Below are 20,041 nucleotides of genomic sequence, written 5' to 3' on the forward strand. Positions count from 1 at the left end.
GCTGCTTCCATAGTTGTTCCACTAAATGAGTAGATTTCAGATAGAACCAGTCCTCTCCGAACACTGCTAATATAAGAAGCCTCATTATGAGAGGCCAGACTAGTACTGCTCTCTGAATACCAGCTCTGAAATGAAATTATCCAAATAAATAAACACCAGACAGAGTTCTTCTCATGCCATTGACTGGAAATCTCTCAGAGAAGGCAGGACCTGGAGGAAGCGGTTTGCTGTATTTTGTCCTTCTGCATTTTATGGATGCAGATATAATACTGTGCAATATTACCTTTCTGACTGATTTAATAGGGAATAAAAAATACACTGGAAAGGCTGTCCTTTGTGTTGTAAGGAACTAACGGGCCTCCTAAATGACTGTACTAAGACAACGTTTTGTTTAGATACACCGTAGTGATAGATGCAGTGATAGACCGACCAGCAAAGTACTTCCCGGGTAGATGTAGGTAAAAGTCACTCGTAGCAGCGCAGTTTTGCCTGTATAACAACACTTATTGCTGAATCTATTTATTGTTTAACTTTCAAAGAGCTGACACTTTTTTTGATTCTTCCTCTGTGCAAAACGTGTACTCAACTACATATCTACATACAAATCAGGCATTTACCGTATCCATATGTAAAGCAGATGCAACTGTCAGGAAGCCACGGAAGCCAAATCTAGTGTGATATCCACATGGAAACGATATTTGAGGTTTACAGTGCTGAAGTGCAGAACGTCCTGTTTTATTCTACCCTGGCAATGCAGCCCGAGGAAACAAAAAAAAGGTGCCAGAAGCACAAAGAAGCTTGAATTATTCTAGACCCAAATCCAGTTCAAAATTTCTAAGAAATTCCTGGTTACCTGCAACAGTACTATCACATACCTACAGCAGAAATGGGCAATATTATTAAAAGTATAAATATGAATTCAGAGCTTGATTTTTGTGTTTAAATTTGTCACTGTTTCAATTTATTCAGCTTAGATAGCAAAGAAAATTGCAGAGCTGGAGTGCATGGTCTTAATGTGTTTAACACTTGTCTGAGAGACAAGCAGACAGGAGAGTGTTAGTAAATGTTTATGCATTTCAGAAATGCCTTCTGCATCACATATTATGTACTCAGACTATGAATGTACATAGCAACAGAGCTGATTAAAAACAACCCGTTTAATTACTGTGATGTATGGAAGCACACACTCTAAATGCAATTTGTTGGTGCATTTTACATCTAAAAGGTCTTAGGAGGAACATGGTTAGAATGGTTAGAACAAAGAGTTAAAGATAAGAATGAAATCCAGCTGCTCTTGGAGTCAATGAATTATTTGCTCTTGCCAGCTCTGAGTCTTATTTCATGCCAAGAAATTAAGCAAAGCTGGTCAGAATTGGGAGACGGTCCCCTCAGCAGCACCTAGGTCTAAGAGGGAGAGTCTATGAGATTCTTGCACCCCTGAGAGACACACTGGTTTCAAAGTCTCCACTTGTGTAAATCCAGCTGTAGATTTAGTACCATATTATTGAAATATTTTAAAATAATTGTTCCAAGTGATTTAATTTTTAAATAGAAGATTACATATTTTCTTCCATCCTCATTATTTGCATTAATTGATTTTAACTATTAACATAAAATCACGGTTATCCTATGATGAAAAAATCCACAGTACACTGTAAAAAAATACCGCCACAGCGCACAAGGGATAAAACCACCTCATTTGCATGAATTCACTTCCTATGGAAGGATATTTCATCGTAATCCCTGATGTCCATTCTTCCGAAACTGTTGTTCACACCACATTTATACTGGTGTTCTTGGTGTGGTCATTCGGGAAATTAAACTAAAATTTTTGAAAAGTATTATTTCTTAGAAATACTGCTTTTACACACCAGATCTGCACAGGAAGAAACTAAATTCCTCACGCCAAAATGCCAAAAGAGAAAATCCAACTCAAGAGCTGGGCAAGAGGGTTAATAGGTCGAGAGTATTTGAAAGTTTATCAGCAGAGGAGACGTTGCTTTTGGAAAGTGCATTTTATCAATACCAGACGGCTGAAGCTGTGGCCTGTCCCTAAGAGCAGCTGACTCCCTTCCAAAGTGCCTGGAAATGTCAGCGCACGTCTTCTGGTCATCACTTTTTCTTGTCAGCGTTTGGGTTCTCGTGCAGATGACGGGTCCGTCACAGGAACGAAGGCAACCTCATCCAGCCCAGGGGAGACAAGTCCTCCCGTCGACGCGTCCTCCATCTCCCCAGTCCTGCGGAAAAGTGCCCAGGAGCCGTCGCCCCGGGAAACTCTTCACCTCCGCTCTCAGGCACCTCCACCCTGCCTGGAACTCGCCCCGCAGCTCACTCCCGTGCACAAAGCCGGTGTGGGGGGGCCGGTACGTCCCGGGGACACGGGCCGTGGGGTCGGGCCGCTCCTGCGCGGCTCCGCGCCCGCCGCCGCCGCTGGGGGGCGCCACAACACCGCGAATGGCGCCGGTCCGGCGCGGCGGCGGCGGGGGGGGGACACACGGGACACGGGGCACGGGGCACGGGGCACGACAGGGAGCGGAGCGGGGCCGCGGCTGTCAGAGAGCCGCAGCTTTTCTCTCTGCCCGTTTGTCCCCGCTCCTCGCCGATCATCTTTTCCGCTTCCCGAGTTTGCGGACCCGCTCCGACGGGGCGGGAAAGGAACGCGTTCCGCGGGGACGGTGGTATCCCGTATTTTAGCCCGAAGGGGTGCCCGAGGAGCCGCTTTCGAGAGCGTTACCGGGGGTGCCGTTTTCCCACGGGGGCAGGCGCGGGGTCCCTGGAAGCCCTGCCCGGCCCCGGGCAGGGAAGGGACCGCGTGTCCCGCCCGATCACCCTCCGGCACGGCGCGCTGCGGCGGCCGGGACACGCCGGCTACCACGGGCAGGCTCCCGGGAGCGAGCGACGGGAGACCCCGGCGGAGCCTTTCGCCTAACGGGCTGCCCGGTGTTGGAAGGCACACGGTTTCAGACAGGAGCCACGGGCGCGGGTTTGCCCGCGGGCTGTGAGGGAGGAGGCGGTGGGGGCCGTGCGCCCCGTCCCGTCCCTTCCCGTCCACTCCGCCCGCTGCAGGGGGTACCCGGTACCGGCGGCGTTTTGTGCTCGAAGCAAAACACCTTGTGTGTCGAGGGGGGTGGTTTAACGTATGTAGGCTGCATAGGGTGGGGGCCAGACACACCCGAATTGTGTCAAAATGACTGCGGTCTTTTTGCCCCCGAGGGTCCCGGCCGCGGGGCTGCCCGCGCTTCTCTGCAAGGCTGTCCCGGGGATCAGCCCCGGCCCCGGGAGGGCGAGCGGACCCTCGGGGGTGGGACGGGGACTGCGTGGAAACCCCCGCGCGGGGACACCCTCCGCACCGCCGTCCCTCGAAGCCATGCCCGGGGACTCAGTTTTTCCACTGCCCTCCCGTGTCCCCGTCCCCCCCCCCCCCGCCCCGTTTGGGAAGCCGAGGGGCGGGAGGGGGCGGCGGGCCGGGTCCCTGCCCCCGGGCGCGCTGCCGGGGCGGCCGCCCGCCTCATGCCGCAGGAATGCGCGGAGGTATGCGCCAGTTTCCAGAAGTGGATCCCCTTCCTTGCTGGAGCAGAGCAGCGCATATATCACCCTGTGGCAGCAGTCCACCTTCCCTGCAGTTTCGTAACCGCTTACGAGGGTAAATTGAGAGTTGGGAACAGCCCTCTATTAAGTAGCAGATTGAGAAGAGGCTCTTCCCACTTGGAGAAGGCAAGTCTTCCCAGACGGACCCCTCGCATCGGGAGCTACAGTAATCGAGGCGCCTCCTCTGCGCTCAGCTATTGCCGCTGCTTCTGCCCCTCCTTCGCCGCCGCTGCTACTTGCTGCTCCCTCCACAAGGTGCCCCCGGAGCTTCATCCTTTCTCCTCCTCCCTTTATCCAGGTTCGACGGCTGCGGCTGCTGCTGCTGCAGGCACCGCCGGAGCCACCGCCGGAGGAGCAGCCCCGTCACCGACCCCGGCACCCCGCAGCCGTCCCTGAAGGTCTGTGCCCGCGCAGGAGCGGGGACCCCCTGCCCTCCCCTCGGCCGACCCCCGTTGCCCGTCCGTACGCACCACGCACTCAGCCCCTTCTGATGCACTGTAGGCTGAGGTTAGCAGCGCCGGGCTGAAGGCTGACAGAGGAACCGGGGTGGGGGGGCAAAAGAGCGTGTCCGTGGGTCTCCGCGTGTGCGTGTCGGGCATGTCGGAGCCGGCTTGCAGGCGTGAGGCCGAAAGGGTGGAGGAGAGGCGCCGAGCGGAGAGCCCCGAGGGGCTGCTGGCTCTCAGGCCCCGGGGAAGGCACGGGGGAGCCCGGCGGTGGGTGTCCCGGCCGCGGTGGCCGGCCCCGGCCCGAGCGGAGCCCGGTGTCAGCGCCCAGCGCGCCCGCGGGCAGCTGGAGCCGCTGCGGCTTCGGCCGGAGCTCCGCCGTCCCTCCCTTCCCCCGCGGGTGCAGCTCCCGGTGATGCTTTCTCCCCTTTCCCGTTTTCTGTGCCTTTGGTAGGTAGTGGGTTTTTCCTGTGGTGTCGGGTTTTTTTTTTTAATTCGTTTAGGTTATTTTTTCTTTTTGGAAGGGGTAACTGTCGCGCACTGGGCAGTTTGGAAATGCTTCGGCTAAGGTTTTGCAGGTTGAATTAGTGTGAGATGGGACTGGCGCTGGTGGAAGCTCCCCCCTTTTTTTTAAAGTGGTCTCTAAGGATCAATGAGGAAACCTTTAGTCCTGAGACAAAGTCTGCTTGTGTCCCTGCTGAGCCAGCGAGAGGACCTTTCCTCCGTCACCTCCAGGCTTTCTTTCACACACCTAAGTTTGCAAGAAGGAAACAAAGTGTTTCTAGGTGGGCAAATGAATGCTTCGGCTGAGACGTTTTATTTCATGAAAGAAAAATGTGTCTCAGGAACGGTAGACCTGCAGCAGTAGTGAACTCCTAGATGCCTTTGTGAGATGATTAATTTCTGTTGCTCTTCAAAAGGATCAAAAGATGGCACTCCAAGCCCACACAAGCTGTCTGGGACAAAAGTCCATTTACGCTGAGTTTAGGCGATCCTTTAACTTGCTGCAGAATGCGGTAGATGTGCTCAGGGACAGCCGTTTCCCACGCAGAGCAGTGACACGATGTTGGAGCTTTCAGGACAATTTAATGCTAACCTTGGTCTTTCTCGTGTTAGTGTCAGGGAGTCGTTACGGTCAATATTACTCCTCTGTTTACCCGCTGGAGGTACCATTGGACTGAAACCATTGCTTAGTTTTTCTTTGAGCTCTTGGTATTTTTATGTGCAGTAAAGGCATTTGGCTAAGGCAAGTATATACAGCTGCCCGGCAGAAGCCTGTTAAGTTCAGTGTCAGTAACTGGGAAATTCCTGGATCTCCATAGCGCCTACCCGCTAAATGTGCCTTGCTGGTTAGTTCTGTAGATGGTAGAAGAATATTATTTTCCCCTTCAGCTGTTTCTGCAGAATAATGATTTACGTATTTTTCTTTTGTTTTGCTCTTGGCACCTTCTTGATAAAATCTGTTGCCTAATTGCTTTCGGAATTCTCTTTCCTCCAGCCTAATTATGATATATGATGCATTTATGACTTTATTCAAAGAAATGACCCCTCCCCTACTTCCCGAGATAGAAAAACCCAAACTTTGGAAACACTTATATGTATATGCAATGAGGACTGTTCATATTAGCCTTTACTTAGACAAAGAAATAACTTGGAAGTTTTGCTGGGGTAATTGGGAGGAATTTGATGTGACTAGAGCATATAGTTATGAAGGTATAGCTACTTGCAATTAGGAACCACTAACTTGGCCTAATCCCACCTATTTTGCCAGACAACCTGCAGTGATTGCGAGACTCTCTCGCCTGCCTGCTTTTTGTAGTGTATTTTGAACCTCTTTTCTCTCAGGACGTGTAAATGAATTATCAGATGTTGAAACATCATGGCTAGACAGACGTGTCAGGTTTCAGTTGTGTGTTACACACACTTCTGTATAATCTATTTCAGACCTTCGAGAAATGAAGAATAGCACATTCGTAGGCAGAACCCCTCAAAAAAAGTTTTATTACAGTTTCCAAACTGCCTTGAGACCACTAAAACACAGCTAACTAAGTGCTTCAACAGTTATGAAAAAGGAGCCGAATAAAATCCCCAGCTGAAAGACACATTTAGTTGATCCAAGGCAGGAATGACCTCTGAATTAGCTATCATCACACTCGGCGATGAAGTCATGGAGCTCCCTCCTGGCTCCTGCCCGTACGGAGGCATGGACCTTCACCGCGCTTCCCTGATCAAATTAACCCCAACTAGGTTAAAGCCGCGTGTGCGTACCGTGATTGGAAAGGGTTCAGCAACAAAAGGCACATTATTGTGAGATGAAACTCCAGTTAGTCATGCAGATCTGTCATCGTCTTGGACGGCTTTCAAGTCTGGAGTTTTCAACCTGGTCCCGTGGGTGGGGGCTGGGGATAAGGGAACAAAGTGAAATCCACGGTTCGTCTTTTTTATGTTTCATGAATACACCCACGCAATCCTCTAATCCACGCGTATCATTTCCTTCTCCTTTCTCCCTTCCCCCCCCCCCCCCCCCATCACTGCAGATTCATTCATGTTGTTGTGATCTGAAAGGGCAGAAATGAAGACAGCGCTGTGCTCGGCAGTCGCTGCTCTGTGTGCAGCCGCCCTCCTCTCCTCCATCGAGGCTGAAGGTAACCTTCCCCTCCCTGCCCCCTTGCCCCCGGTGCCCTGCTGACCAGCAAACCTCCCAACCAGCCTTGAGCTACCGGCTCTCTCCCTCTCCGTTTTTGAGTGTAACTCCTTCGCCTTCTCTCTTTCTCTCCTTCAGAGAAACGCCTCTCCTTCCTTGCCCAGCTCCTTCTGTGCTCTGTTTCTCCCGGCTAGTCAGCCGGACCGTAGCTCCCTCTCTCTCTGTCTCTCTGGTGTGCTGTCCACACATCCCCACAGACAGGACGCAGGCCGGCACGGCATGGCCGCCCGGGCGCAGCGCCCCGAGGAGCCCGCTGCCACTGCCGCCGCCGGTGGGCAGCCCGGCACGGCCGGGGCCTGCGGCACTGCCCCGCCGACGGACCGAGAACGGCCGGGCTCTATGCTGTAGAGTGCCCGTTTAGTTATGTTGAGAGAGGAAACGAAAAAACCCACCACCCAACCAACCCGCAGCTTTGAAATAAAATGCTCCAACAGAGTCTGGCTCTCCGCGCCTGTGTGTTTTGTTCGAGTCGGACCCCTCGCCTACGCCCTGCCAGCGCACCGGCCTCCCCTGCTCGGCGGGGCGACCCCCGGCCGAGCCCTGGGTTGGCCGGACCCTCCCTCAGGGACGCTTCGCCCTCCATGGCGGGTCTGACCTGGGGGCACCCCCGGGAAGACGCTGCCGCCGCCATGACATACGCCTACCGCTGAGGGGTGGCTGGGCCCGGGCCGGGCCTTGCCGTGGCGGCCGGGGTCCCAGGGCTCTGGCACGCATGTGGCTGCGACACCCCCAAAGAGGCCTTCCTCCTCCTCCTCCTCCTCCTCGTCGCAGGGCCCTGGCCCCGTCTCTCTGGAGGTTGAGGTCCCTGTCAGCCCGTGGCAGCGTCCTGCCTCCAGCTGCAGGGGTGAAGACCCGTGGGGGACCCGTCGTGGCCACCGCACTCGCTACGGCCTGGCTCAAAATGGCCCGGCCCTGGCGCGTTTGCCTCCCCGGCGGATTAACAGCAAGCGTGGGGGCAACCTCTGTGTGAGCTGCACGGCTTTGCTCGTAGGGACGGTATTTCTGTCAGCGGCGGCTGCCAGGGGAAATAGAGATGCTGAACGTCCTGCGCTGAAATGACTTGATCTGACCTCTGGGACCTGACGCCATCGTAGGCCGAACCGAACCCCTGGGTGTGAGCTCCCCCGGATTTACTGGACAAAACCAGAAGCCAGCATCTGATAATTCAGGTTTTTTCCCTTCCTTCTCTTTCTCTATTGAACTGAAACCAATTCTCCGATCGTGGCCTGCCGCAAGCTCCCGTGCTTGGACCTGGCCACCTTGGCTGATGGCTACTAAAAGCACGGAGTATCAGAGGTGCCTCTGGGGCACTTGCCCCCCCCCGCCCCCGGCAGCGGTGCTTGCTTTGGGCACGCAGATGTGAAGCACACTGGCTTTCTGGAAAAAGATGACATTTCTGCCAGTAGTGCAACATCTGGTCACCCTAGGAGAGAATCGGCCTGCTGCCTCCCTCTCGCGCTGCGTTGTTGTTGGCTGAGGAACCCAAAAAGGTCATTTGAAGTCATTTCAGAGTTGCATTTGAAATGCAGGACCGCCATGCCAGAGAAAGCAGAGAAAGTGTACAGTTTTAATGGAGGAAGGGAGTGGACGTGTTTGCACATTCTTCCCCATCTTAGGAGCTTGCTCGCAGCTGGAGTAATGTTGCTGTTGTCCTGCACCACTGATTACATGTATGGAGTAGGTTTTTTCAAAATGCGAGGACGTTTTATTTAGCTATAGTGGGGACTAAACCAGTCATAGCTTAAGTACTGTTAATGAAAGCTACAAAAATGTATTTGGAGAAGCACACGGTTATTTGATAATGGCAAAACTAGACACATTGCCAGACAAGCTGGCCAAGCTTGTTTAGATCTCATGTTGAAGGATGTGCGATCGCTAAGCAAAAGAGCAGACAAAGCCTGACCTTGTGAGTTATAGAGGGCTCCTGGACAGGCCTTACATTACTGTGCATTCAGAAATGTGTATTAAATAAAATACCTAGTTTACAGTGATCAGGTTTCTACAAGAAACTTCTCCTAGGTCTAGAGTTTTAAAGTAAGAGCAGAAAAGTGTCTTGAGTAGGAAGTGCAGTGAGAAATAGTGGTGCTGAAAATGGAAGTTCAAAGCTAGGAGTACCTTTGGACTTGCTATGGTGGGAACTGCTTTCGTAGAGCTTTTTGCAGTGTGTTTTTTGTTTGCACTATACTGGTTATCCTTCTGCACTGTTTAAATTTTGTGCTTCAATTTTGCGTCATCTTGTAAATTGCATGTTAGATCTCATTTAGTTCTGGTATCATTACAACTTAAATCCTGTCTGCTGAACTGACTTTTTCCTGTGGAGATTTGTCCTTTAGTCTATTTTTCCAACTTTCAGATCACATTGTGGCAAAGCTCTCCCCTCATCACTCAGTCCTCTTTTTTTTTTTTCCTTTGGCTCTCCCTGTGGTGTTCACAAGAGATGCAGTTTGAATTTTCTTTCCCTGAGGTATGGGTAGACACTTGGTGGGATGAAAAAGTGAGAGGAGGATAAGGGAGAGGGCCATCTGATGTGGTAAAGATTGTTGATATGGGGTGGGAGGATGGAGTGAAAGCAGAGGAAAGGAAAAGCTTGGTTCTGTTTCACTGCCTTACTTCAGCTTTCATTTTTCAGTCTTCCCTGGGAGTAGATCTGGTGTTTATCTGATGCCGCTGTTCATAGATTCCTAAATCTTCCAGGACGAAACTGGTTCTTCAGCAGCATCCCAGCTGCTCTGCGAGTCCTTTGTGAGAGCCGTGCTCTGTTGCTGTTGGCAAGGCAGTGAGCTGCAGTAATGGTGTTAGAGCTTTTCTACAGAGATACAGCAACGCAGGGGTTTCTAGTTGGACGATCACTGTAGCAGTAGAGGGGGTAAAAGCAACATATAGTCTGAATGCATTCATGGCATTTCACTGGGGAAGTTGTTTGTTTACCCTGGACAAGGAAGCAAATCTGTTTTCATGCTCAGCATTTTTGCTCTTTTCTTTTACAGGGAAATTCTTCTTGTTTTATTTTGCAATCCTGCTGACGTCTCTTTCTCAGCTTAAACCTCTTGTGCATGTTTCTATATTCTATGCTCTGTTTAAGTTGTTTCTTGCCTTTTTAGTCCAGCACTGCAATACTCCATTGCATTCCCTCTATGTCCTCGTGTCAAGATTTCTTTCTGTCACAGTATTTTTTCCATCTGTGATCACAAAAAGCCAGGGGGAAATCTATGTCCTTTCGCTAGATAAGATTTTTTTGCATTATTCTAGTCACAGTTAAGCCAAGTAGATTAGTATGTGAATAACCTGTTAGTTATAATCTCAAGGTAATGCTGTGATGATGTCAAGGCTTGTGTAGTGTGTTGTGTTTCCCAGTACAGAGGGATTTTCAAAGGCACAGGAAAGGAATGAGGAAATCATTGGTTCTGTGTGACCTCATTGAACATGTGAAGGTGCTAACTTCTCAATGTTTCAGGAACTGGTTCAGACCCAGAAAAATCTGTTTTCTGGGCTGGAGGTAGGGAAGGAGGGCATCACTGAGCCAAGCGTGGGACCTTTGTGTAGTGCAGAAAAAGGTTTGTCAGGTGAAAAATCTGTCTCCAGGACATGCAATGCAGTAAGTGACAAATAATTGCAGCACAGCAGTTACAGAGGATTAGAAAGTTTCTGATGTAATAAAGCTTGTGTTGAGTACATTAATTTTCATTGACTGAATAGTTTAGAGACGTTCTGGGATAGCTGAAACTTTTGAAGTTAACCGACTACTCAGCTTTGGAACTGGTTGGTGGGACCATTATTTTATTACCTTTTGATGACTGATTTCTATCTTTTGAGGGACTAGCTGTTGATTTCCAGGTTCCTAAAGAGAGACCCATGTAGGCTGATGTGTGGAATTGAAATTTGTATATACATGAAAGTGACTATAACTCCCTGTTTTTCCCACTGCTAAGTGGAAGCAAAATGTACATGTGTGTGTGTATGTATGCACACACACACGCACATACACATGTAAAATTTGGTAAATTTTCATGCATGCAGTGTGTATATATATGCAATTATCTTTAGTTACATACATCTTTACATGTATAGGTATATATATTTAAATGAATTTTTTTCAAAATACACTTATGAACTATAGATCTCGTATTTTGAAGAAACTTCATATACGTGTATAAAATTAAAAAAATGCCAACATACAGGTGCCAATGTTTCTGTGTTGTGATTGGCAATTAATATCTAACCAGGCTGAGAAGGTGCTCTTTACGAGATCTCCAGGCTATAGCTCTTTCTTTCTCCCATTCACATTGGCAACACTGACTTCAGAGGAGCTTGAATGGCATTGTGATCTAGTTAGTTGTGTCAAATCCATGCCATTTATGAGGAAAATAGTAAATGAGGAGTTTTGGCCTCTCCCAGCCTCAGCAAGGCTTATCTCAGTGAGAGCAAGGCTGGGCTTATTCTTCATCTTCTGTGGCCTGTATGTTATTTTAACATGGGCTAACATGTTATTTCATATGCTAATTATGGTGACTCTTTTCCAGTGATGGAATTACAGATTTTGTTTTACATAGGGATTGTGGATGGCAGCTACTTTGAAGTTATATCACTTTTAAGTTTGGTGCTAGATTTAAATTGCTTCATCTTCTGATTATATTTTACTTCTGTCTTGTGAAGATGCTCATTGGGATCCTCTAGCAGTCACATTGTGTTATCTCTAAAAAGCTGTAGACTTTTATGGTATATTAGGTTTGTATTACCTGTCAAGTAATACAAGCTAGTAGAAGACATACATAGTATGAGAAAGATGCCTTGCCTTGCTTTATATTTTTTTTTCAGAAAATATACTGTTATTATACATGTATATAATACAAGGAGTGGCAATGAATTAAGTATATTATGTCTGATTTTTTTTTTTTTTTTTTTTTTTTTTTTTGTGGTGCATAAGGTAGGGTATCCAATCATGGAAGTTATCATATCATAGCTCTAAGAGTGGTGAAAACTGACATTGTGTAAATTACTGCCATACAGTAAGATATTTTTTTACTACGCTGGAAACCTCTAGGGGAGCCATACATTTCTGTGCATCAACAATGGAATCACTGTATTAAGGCAGTACTATAATACCATCACATGTTACGATCACGATCCTGTACCTTGACTAGACAGTGAGAGGTTTGGCATGGATTTTGATGGGCGCAGGAGCAGACTGATGAGCACAGTCACTACACTGTAAGCACAGGTGCAGCTTCACTTACGCAAGTAGCCCGCCATCAAGACTGCTTGCTTGAGTAAAGCTGCGCTCACACGTAAGCCTTTGTAGAGTGGAGTTTTAAGGTTTGTCCCTGTAATGGGACAAACTCCCACCACAACCAGGAGCATTTTGTTCCTAGAAGTCTGGTCTGATTCCGTATTGCATATGTATTATTTTTCCACTCGTAAGTTCCCTTCTGGAAGAAGAATTTTAATAAGGTGGAGTAACAGTTGCCCTGTTTGATTATCACAATAAGGTTTTTGTCATCTAAACATTTTTCTGTACTTCAGATCAACTTACTGCTCTCAGTCATATGCCCATGGTTTGGTCTTCACCCCGCAGCCAGTTTCACATGGGTGAAATCTGACCCATGTGAAGGTCCATGGATGTTTTGGAGGTTCTGTTTGAGTATCAAAAGCTCACAGGCCATCTGGAAGACATTTTGATGACATTGGATCCAAACTGGCTTTTTTTCACTCAGGCAAGGTTCCTTTTTGGATTTCAGTGGGAGAAGTATTCAGTGCTTGAGTTTGATAAGCCAGCCACAAGTTGAGAGTGAATGGATTTGAAGTGCAGCAATGAAGATTGGGGTTAGGTGTCGGGAATAACTTTACGATGATAAAGGGAGTGAGGCATTGGAGTAATTTCTGTGGGAAGCTGGCAGTCTTGTCATTAGTGGAGCTCTTTAAGAATGATCTGAGCAAACGTGTCAGGAATGGCATGGGGTGGCTGATCATGTCCTGGCCGTAGGATGGACGAGGGGACTTTCTGAAGTCCCCTGCAACGCCATTGCTCTCAAAGGCTGTGAACACCTGGATGAATGGATACGTCACTTATGTGTCGATGTACTACTATTCTTGTTACCTGCCAAGATCCACACCTGGATTTGCATAAAACGGATTAAAGTCCTTTAAAATGTTAAAGACTTTTCCTCACAGTCAGTTTTTTCAGTTTATCTGGAATCCGGTCATTTGGATATCAACAAGTTGGGCTGCTGCTGTCCTTCAGCAGTTAAAGCCTAAAGTCTCTGCTGCAACATGCCAATTTACTTGCAAGGTTGGTGGTGCTATTTTTTCCATGTACTGAATTTTTTTTAAAAGCATGCTCAGGTCAGTTGTCTCTGCCTTTGCATTAAATTTGTCCTGAGCCATTGCTACTGAAACAATATTTTATAATGATATTCTTATCACCTAAATGTATTTTACTATTAACACGCGTTGCATGATTTTGATACTAAGTAACTACCCTGCTGTCTCTAGCATTGTGATACTCATAAACTGAATGATGAATAAACTATGCATGCAGGTTAATGGTCTAATCTCACTGCCTGTGTATGGACAATAGGAAAAATAACATTTACTTCAGTACTAGCGTATCTATTGTATCAGTATTACAAAGCCATATTATCCTATGGTTGGAAATGACAGTAAATTAAAAGGAGAAAAAAAGGCCTACACAATTGGTTGCAAGTTTTTTTTGAGCTCAGTATTACTTATTGCAATTGGACAGTGTGTTTTCATAAGTATACATTCTAGCATTCATTTCTGTATCTGCTCTTTAAATTATGTTTGAAACTGAAACAAACTTTGACATATGATGGAGGTCTTCCATGAAACAGAGAAGATCTGTCTATTAAAAATGCCTGCAAATCAATCTCACAAGTAGTTAAGGAAAGTATGGCTGAATCTAATCTTACTTAGTAGACCTATTTAAACAATAATATATAATACACCTACCATGCACTGACAGTGAGTCAGTAAAATACTGCATGAATAAGCATGACAATTTTAGAAAGAGAATATCATTATAAAATATTTATGAAACGTCTTTGTGTAATGAACCTTGTACATGGAGGCTTTTGTCCATCGTGGGAAGCTAAAAAAATAATAATCAACATTTCATTTACATATGCATGATGCTGCAAAATAGCGTATGTAAACTATTTCTTTCTGTACTGTTCAGTTACTTCTGTCATCAGCTCCTACAAGTTTTATTTGCAGTCATTTGTTCAGATCACTGGTGCCCTCTTTGCTGTTTTCTATAAATTCTGTAAAATAAATGTCCATAAATATACTTTGATGTTGTCTTTTCATAATTAACCATTGTGTTGTTTGGAACCATACTGGCATTTTATGTTAAAATGCCACTACTAGTATGGGTACACCTGCTGCAAAGGGAACATGAAAGCAATGTTTACACCTTTGAAATTGTACAGCAATCTGGTGTAAACAGGTAGAATCTTATTTTTGTGAACTTTTGCATCAGCTCAAATATTTCAGCAAATTGCAACCATTACTAACCCCATTTTTTATCCCCTTAGTTCCTGAATCCTTTGCAGCCATATGCAAAGTACATCACTTTAGTGGCTTCTAGGAACAAAGGGGTGGAGCTCTCCATATTTTGAAATAAAATGATACATCAGTATATCATTATTACTGATATACATTTTATATGTATATTCATATCTAGACCCTAACAGAAATTGTTTTACTGAACATTAAATGCCCAATCTTTTCCTGTATTCTTTAAAATATTTTTTTCTCTGCCAAGTTTCTAGATTCAGTGAAATTCCTAAGAAATATGACTATGCAGAGACTATATTAAAAAGCTGATCAATTCTTTGATGTCTAATTAAGGAGTACTGTGTTCTCAATGTCCTAAATGATCTCATGATATTGTAAGCAGGTTGTGATTTGGCATGCTTGTACGGATTGCACCCAGCATGTAAAAAAAATTTCCTTTAATTGTTATGTGAAATGTTTGCATATGTGGTGATTATCTGTGAACTCATTGTACATGTATTCAAATGTGTTTTCTATTGTGCTTGATTTTGCTGGCCATTCTTGAATGTCTTGGCAACTCAAGAAACATACGTTCTGTGCTGTCCTCTGTAATGCGTATACTCTTTGATGTTTTGTCATATTTTGTCAGCTTTTATTTTACTCTTTTTCCAACAACATATCTTTATATTTGTTGGAAACAAATTTATGCAAAGACAATTTTAGTAAGCTTTGCTCAACATTATTTTATTTATTCATTTGCCAAAACTTGTTCAAACTTTTAAACGTCCACCTGGTATAAATCTTTTGCAGTTAATCCACCGTCAGACTTGAATTTTACAATTATAGATGAACATAATGTTCAAATGTCATGGAAAAGGCCACCAGATGCAATAGTGGGTTACAGGATAACTGTGGTTCCAACAAATGGTGAGTTCTGTAAAATTTTGTTATGTCATTACACTTTTTGAAAACTTGGGTTTATTTTCACTTATCTCTAACTTAGCTATGAGAATAGCTATTAACATCTTTCTGGGTGGAAGCAAAGGGCATACCGGAAGGAGCAGTGATTGTTCCAAGTTAGAGTTTTTCTTACCATAGTGTTTCCCCTTTGGGGACTGCAACTAATAAGTTTTGGACGCCTTTCCTTTGCAAGGAGCAAAAAGAAGGTAGAATCATCACTCTGCTCCTCTTCTATGCTTTTACCTTAATGTTAGAGAATTGTATTGTACTTCATTCAAGTTCTTCTCCCAGGGGAAATATTGTGCGTGTCAGGTAATGATGCAGCGATGTCATATAACTTCCTGATAATGGCCGTGTAAGACACCCATTATTCTATTTCACTTTGAGAAATAATCAGTGTAAAAGTGATATTGAATCAGAACCGGACCATGATTTGTTAGATGACAGTATATTTTGTATGTGCATTTTAAGTTTCAAATTTCCTGGAATTTACTAAACACATTGGTAATTTTGTTCACATTGAAAAGAGGTTAGTTTGAAGTTTCATGTTTCAAAATTCGTACTTCAGGAAAAAAGAAAGTGTATCATTTTAAACTTATCTTTGGATTTTAGATAGATTATTCTCTTGTTGCCTTTTTTTTTTCTTATGATCAACTTGTCATTGATATTGCTGGATTTAAGGGCTGCACTAACTGTTTTATGTATTTATTGCAGATGGGCCTACTAAAGAATTTACTCTTTCACCTAGCACTACCCAAACTGTCTTATCGGATCTCATACCTGATATAGAGTATGTTGTATCAATAGCCTCATATGATGAAAGAGAGGAGAGTCTACCTGTTTTTGGCCAACTGACAAGTAAGTACATGTAATACAATTAGAAAACCAAGTAAGATAGGTGAATGGTGATTCTCAAAACCTGGCTTTGTTTCAGCCGCTCAACAAAATTGCCACATACCTAAACTCTGATCAGATGTAGTTGGCTGAACAGCCTTTTTCCATTAAGCATAATTCCTAGTAGAAGCAGAGAGAATTTGCAAGAGATAAGAGGAGACTGACATGGTTATATCATGTCTGACAAAAGACATATAGAATTCTTTACAGGAAGCCACTAGTTCTTTTGAGCTAAACCTAATTCCTATAAACTGCATCTGCTGAAGTCAGGGGGAAGACTCTCATTGACCTCAGTAACAAATGAATCCAACCGGCTTCCTCTGTGTGTGTGGGAAAAAAAAGCTAACTACCTTCATCAAACAATAAAATGTGACACAATATGTCTATATGCATAATAAAATATGGATTTTAAATTTTTATAATTTATATTTAATAATTAAATAAAGCATAAAGTAAATTTAATTAAATAAAAATGTTAAGCACAGCAGACTATCTTCTATGACAGTTTTTCTCATGTCTCAGGCTTCCCAACCAACCATGGGAAAATTCATTATGATGAGTTCTCCTATGTGTTAGAGAAAGGTAATATTGGTATTTCATCCAGGGATGTTGCAGTTAATTTTCAGGAAATTACTGTACAAGATGTACAAATACAGAGGATTCTTAATGATTTGCATTTTCTGTATTTTGTGTTGCCATGAATACTATGCTGTCAAATCTGTAAGTACAGGTGTTGTATTCATTACTTGCATTTACGTTTTCATGTTCTGAGGCTTGTCAGATTTGTGCCTCTAATTCTCTACATGCTTTTCTTTGATGTTTACAAATGTAACCTGATTTTCTCCATTAATTCTCTCTATGTTGTGCTTTGTGCAGTTCAGACAGGTGGTCCAGGGATACCAGAGCAAAAGAAGGTTGAGGCTCAATTACAAAGTAAGGTGTTTTGTCTTTCAACTTATCTGACATTTTAGAGATAAGTGAGGACTAGCTCTAGGGCCCCATAAAGTTAAACTGTGTTCCTGTGTTACCTAGCAATGAAGTTAACTTGTAAAATTGTCCAGAGTTAAGAAAACTTGGGAAGGGACTGGGGTGGAAGGAATTTATAGCTGCCTTGAAAGAATAAGGTGAAAAGTTGGTACTGAAACTAGGAATTTCACTCAACTAACCCGAGCAAGTCCATGAGTGTCTTAGTCCTATTAACAAAAGACTGTGGATTAAAGGCATTGCAGAAGAACCTGTGCAGCTATTATGGGGAGATAAAGATGCAAAGCAAAAGTGGTAACAAAAATGGAATGTTCCTATAACATCAAAATGTTGTAGAAAGTTTTGTATCTGAGTTTTCATCTGCTGTGGTATAACACGTCTTGTGGAATAGTGTGACAGGTGTCTCAAAACTGAATATTCAGGTGGCAGTTCCCTTTTGGTAATGGCAGCCAGAAGGCTCGTATGGGTGTGCTCTTATTTGAATAATGCTTCCCCAAGTAAGTTATTCCAGATAAGAATATCAATCTATTAAACATTTAAATATCTGTTTGCTTTGGCTTCTACCTATTAAGTTTTTGTCAGACATTTCTCACTGATTTGTAAGAATGCAATTGATTGCTTGCTAACAGAGATTTTTTTTTTTTTTTTTTTTTTTTTTTTTTGTGATCCAGGATGCTCCATAAGTGCAATGACAGATTTAGTTTTCCTGGTTGATGGTTCATGGAGTGTAGGGAGAAATAACTTCGGATATATTCTGGACTTCATGGTTGCCCTTGTATCAGCTTTTGACATTGGGGAAGAAAAGACGAGAGTTGGAGTTGTTCAGTACAGTTCAGATACAAGAACAGAGTTCAATTTAAATCAGTATTTCAGAAGAAGTGATCTTATCGATGCAATTAAAAGGATACCTTACAAAGGTGGCAACACAATGACAGGTACAGATTTTCCACATACATGTTTATTCAGCATTTCATTTTATAATTCATATTTACTTTAAATCCTAGTTTATTCAAGCCTAATAAAACACAACTTGTGGTGTTGTTTTTAGGTGAGGCTATTGATTACCTGGTTCAAAACACCTTCACTGAGTCTGCTGGAGCAAGAAAAGGTTTTCCCAAAGTAGCAATTGTCATTACGGATGGAAAAGCTCAAGATGAAGTCGAAATTCCTGCAAGAGAGCTTCGCAACATAGGGGTTGAAGTTTTTTCTTTGGGTATGTTGAGTTTTTCTAATGATTGAGAGATTGGCATTCCTAAAGAAGTAAGTTGTATGTTCTACAGATTCTCTGTTTTAAGAATTTCGCTGTGCCACTGTTTCCATGTGGATGCCTTGAAATGGGTTCTTTGCATCCTCCAGAGTGGAACATACCAATTGTGTTAATTTGGTAGTAATTCTGTAGCTCCTTCAAGGAGATTAAGATGACTGACAAACATAGTTTCAACCTTGGCCTTATTGAAGATACCACATTATTTTCTCAGGTTGAAAATGGAGTTTGTCACCTCATTGCATTAATCATTATTTTGTAGTTTGATTATTGATAATTACAGAAGACAGAACTGAATTAAATTCAGCTTTACCCCAGGATGTTCTGATACTTTATGAATACATTCACAGGTGTCTGTATTTTATGGCCACTTAACACAGTCCTGTCTATTGCAACTTCTAGGAATCAAAGCAGCAGATGCAAAGGAACTCAAGCTAATTGCATCTCAGCCTTCACTGAAGCATGTGTTCAATGTGGCTAATTTTGATGGAATTGTGGATATACAGAATGAAATTATCTTGCAAGTGTGCTCTGGTGTTGATGAACAACTAGGTGAACTGGTTAGTGGAGAAGAAGGTGAGATACTTTATATAAATGTATTTATTGACTTCAGTTTATTCTGATGCGTATTTAAGGGGCTATCCCTACTTCCTTTGCTTTATTTCTGGAGTTTGATCTGTTGCCTCATTCAGCAAGTGTGGAAAACAGGTCTCAGCTTTGTGCATTTAAATGCAGGAGAACAGAACACGTGATGTAGTAGATTTGGAATAGTTCCATTATTCCGTAGTTTCAAAGACAACACAATGATGTGCATTTATCAGAGTCTCATACAGTTAGTTTGGATGCAGGCATCACTTCTATGGAAAAATGTACTAGAGGGAAAAAAACCTGCTTAGTGAAGGGGCAGAATATGTAATACATTAAGAACCGAGGAATGAAAACTGGAGAATGCTGAGAAAACAGACGTCAAGCTGTATCGTTGTAGATTTCTGGCCCTGTAAGATTCTATTCTTTGACCAAAATGGCAGCAGAGTTGACTCCACTGTCATAGTGCTCTGCTCAGGTCTGCATTTTTTCACACTCTCTACTATGTTTCTGGGAGGGGATAGCTTTCACTTCTGGTTGAAACAATATTAAAGCAAGGCAGCATTTCTCCTGGAACTTCTGCTACGCTCAGGGGACCACAAATGCGTTATTCATATTTCTGTCCTCTCACTGGTGCCTCATTTGGACTGTCCTGTAATTCACTTAGGCTAAAAAAAAAAAAAAAAAGGTGATTTTTAGTAAATATTAAGCAAACATGACTAAATTTATTCCAGAAATAAAAACGTGGAAGAAAATATGTTTTTAATTGTAATTAATATTTTGGGTTTGCTTTTCATTTCTTTCAGTGGTGGAGCCTCCTTCAAATCTGGTGGCCACTCAGATCTCCTCAAAATCTGTTAGGATCACTTGGGATCCATCCACAAGTCAAATAACTGGCTATCGGCTGCAGTTTATTCCAATGATAGCTGGTGGAAAACAACATGTACTGAGTGTGGGTCCTCAGACTACTGCTCTGAATGTTAAAGATCTCTCTCCAGACACAGAGTATCAAATTAATGTTTATGCAATGAAAGGACTGACCCCCAGTGAGCCAATAACGATAATGGAAAAAACACAACAAGTGAAAGTTCAAGTGGGTGAGTTAGG

At 44.1% G+C, this 20,041-nt stretch overlaps 1 protein-coding gene across 9 annotated transcripts in view; it reads left to right on the forward strand.

Moving 5' to 3' along the window:
• The first annotated feature begins 3,540 nt into the window (after positions 1-3,540).
• The window catches only part of COL12A1 (collagen type XII alpha 1 chain), a 107,130-nt gene continuing 90,629 nt past the window's right edge, over positions 3,541-20,041 (forward strand). For 2 of the 9 annotated variants that reach the window (XM_030005926.2, XM_030005932.2), the window contains exons 1-9: positions 3,541-3,986; positions 6,569-6,676; positions 15,058-15,174; positions 15,922-16,065; positions 16,978-17,034; positions 17,757-18,020; positions 18,134-18,298; positions 18,752-18,925; positions 19,741-20,031. In XM_030005926.2, the coding sequence (XP_029861786.1) occupies positions 6,604-6,676; positions 15,058-15,174; positions 15,922-16,065; positions 16,978-17,034; positions 17,757-18,020; positions 18,134-18,298; positions 18,752-18,925; positions 19,741-20,031 (1,285 nt within the window). In that variant the 5' untranslated portion in view covers positions 3,541-3,986; positions 6,569-6,603. Of the gene's footprint in view, positions 3,987-4,041; positions 4,096-6,568; positions 6,677-12,955; positions 13,022-15,057; positions 15,175-15,921; positions 16,066-16,977; positions 17,035-17,756; positions 18,021-18,133; positions 18,299-18,751; positions 18,926-19,740; positions 20,032-20,041 lie in introns of those variants that run through there. The other 7 variants (XM_030005900.2, XM_030005901.2, XM_030005896.2 and 4 more) reach the window with 7 other exon arrangements.

The sequence above is a fragment of the Aquila chrysaetos genome, chromosome 2, assembly GCF_900496995.4.
Source record: "Aquila chrysaetos chrysaetos chromosome 2, bAquChr1.4, whole genome shotgun sequence".
Classification (NCBI taxonomy): domain Eukaryota; kingdom Metazoa; phylum Chordata; class Aves; order Accipitriformes; family Accipitridae; genus Aquila; species Aquila chrysaetos.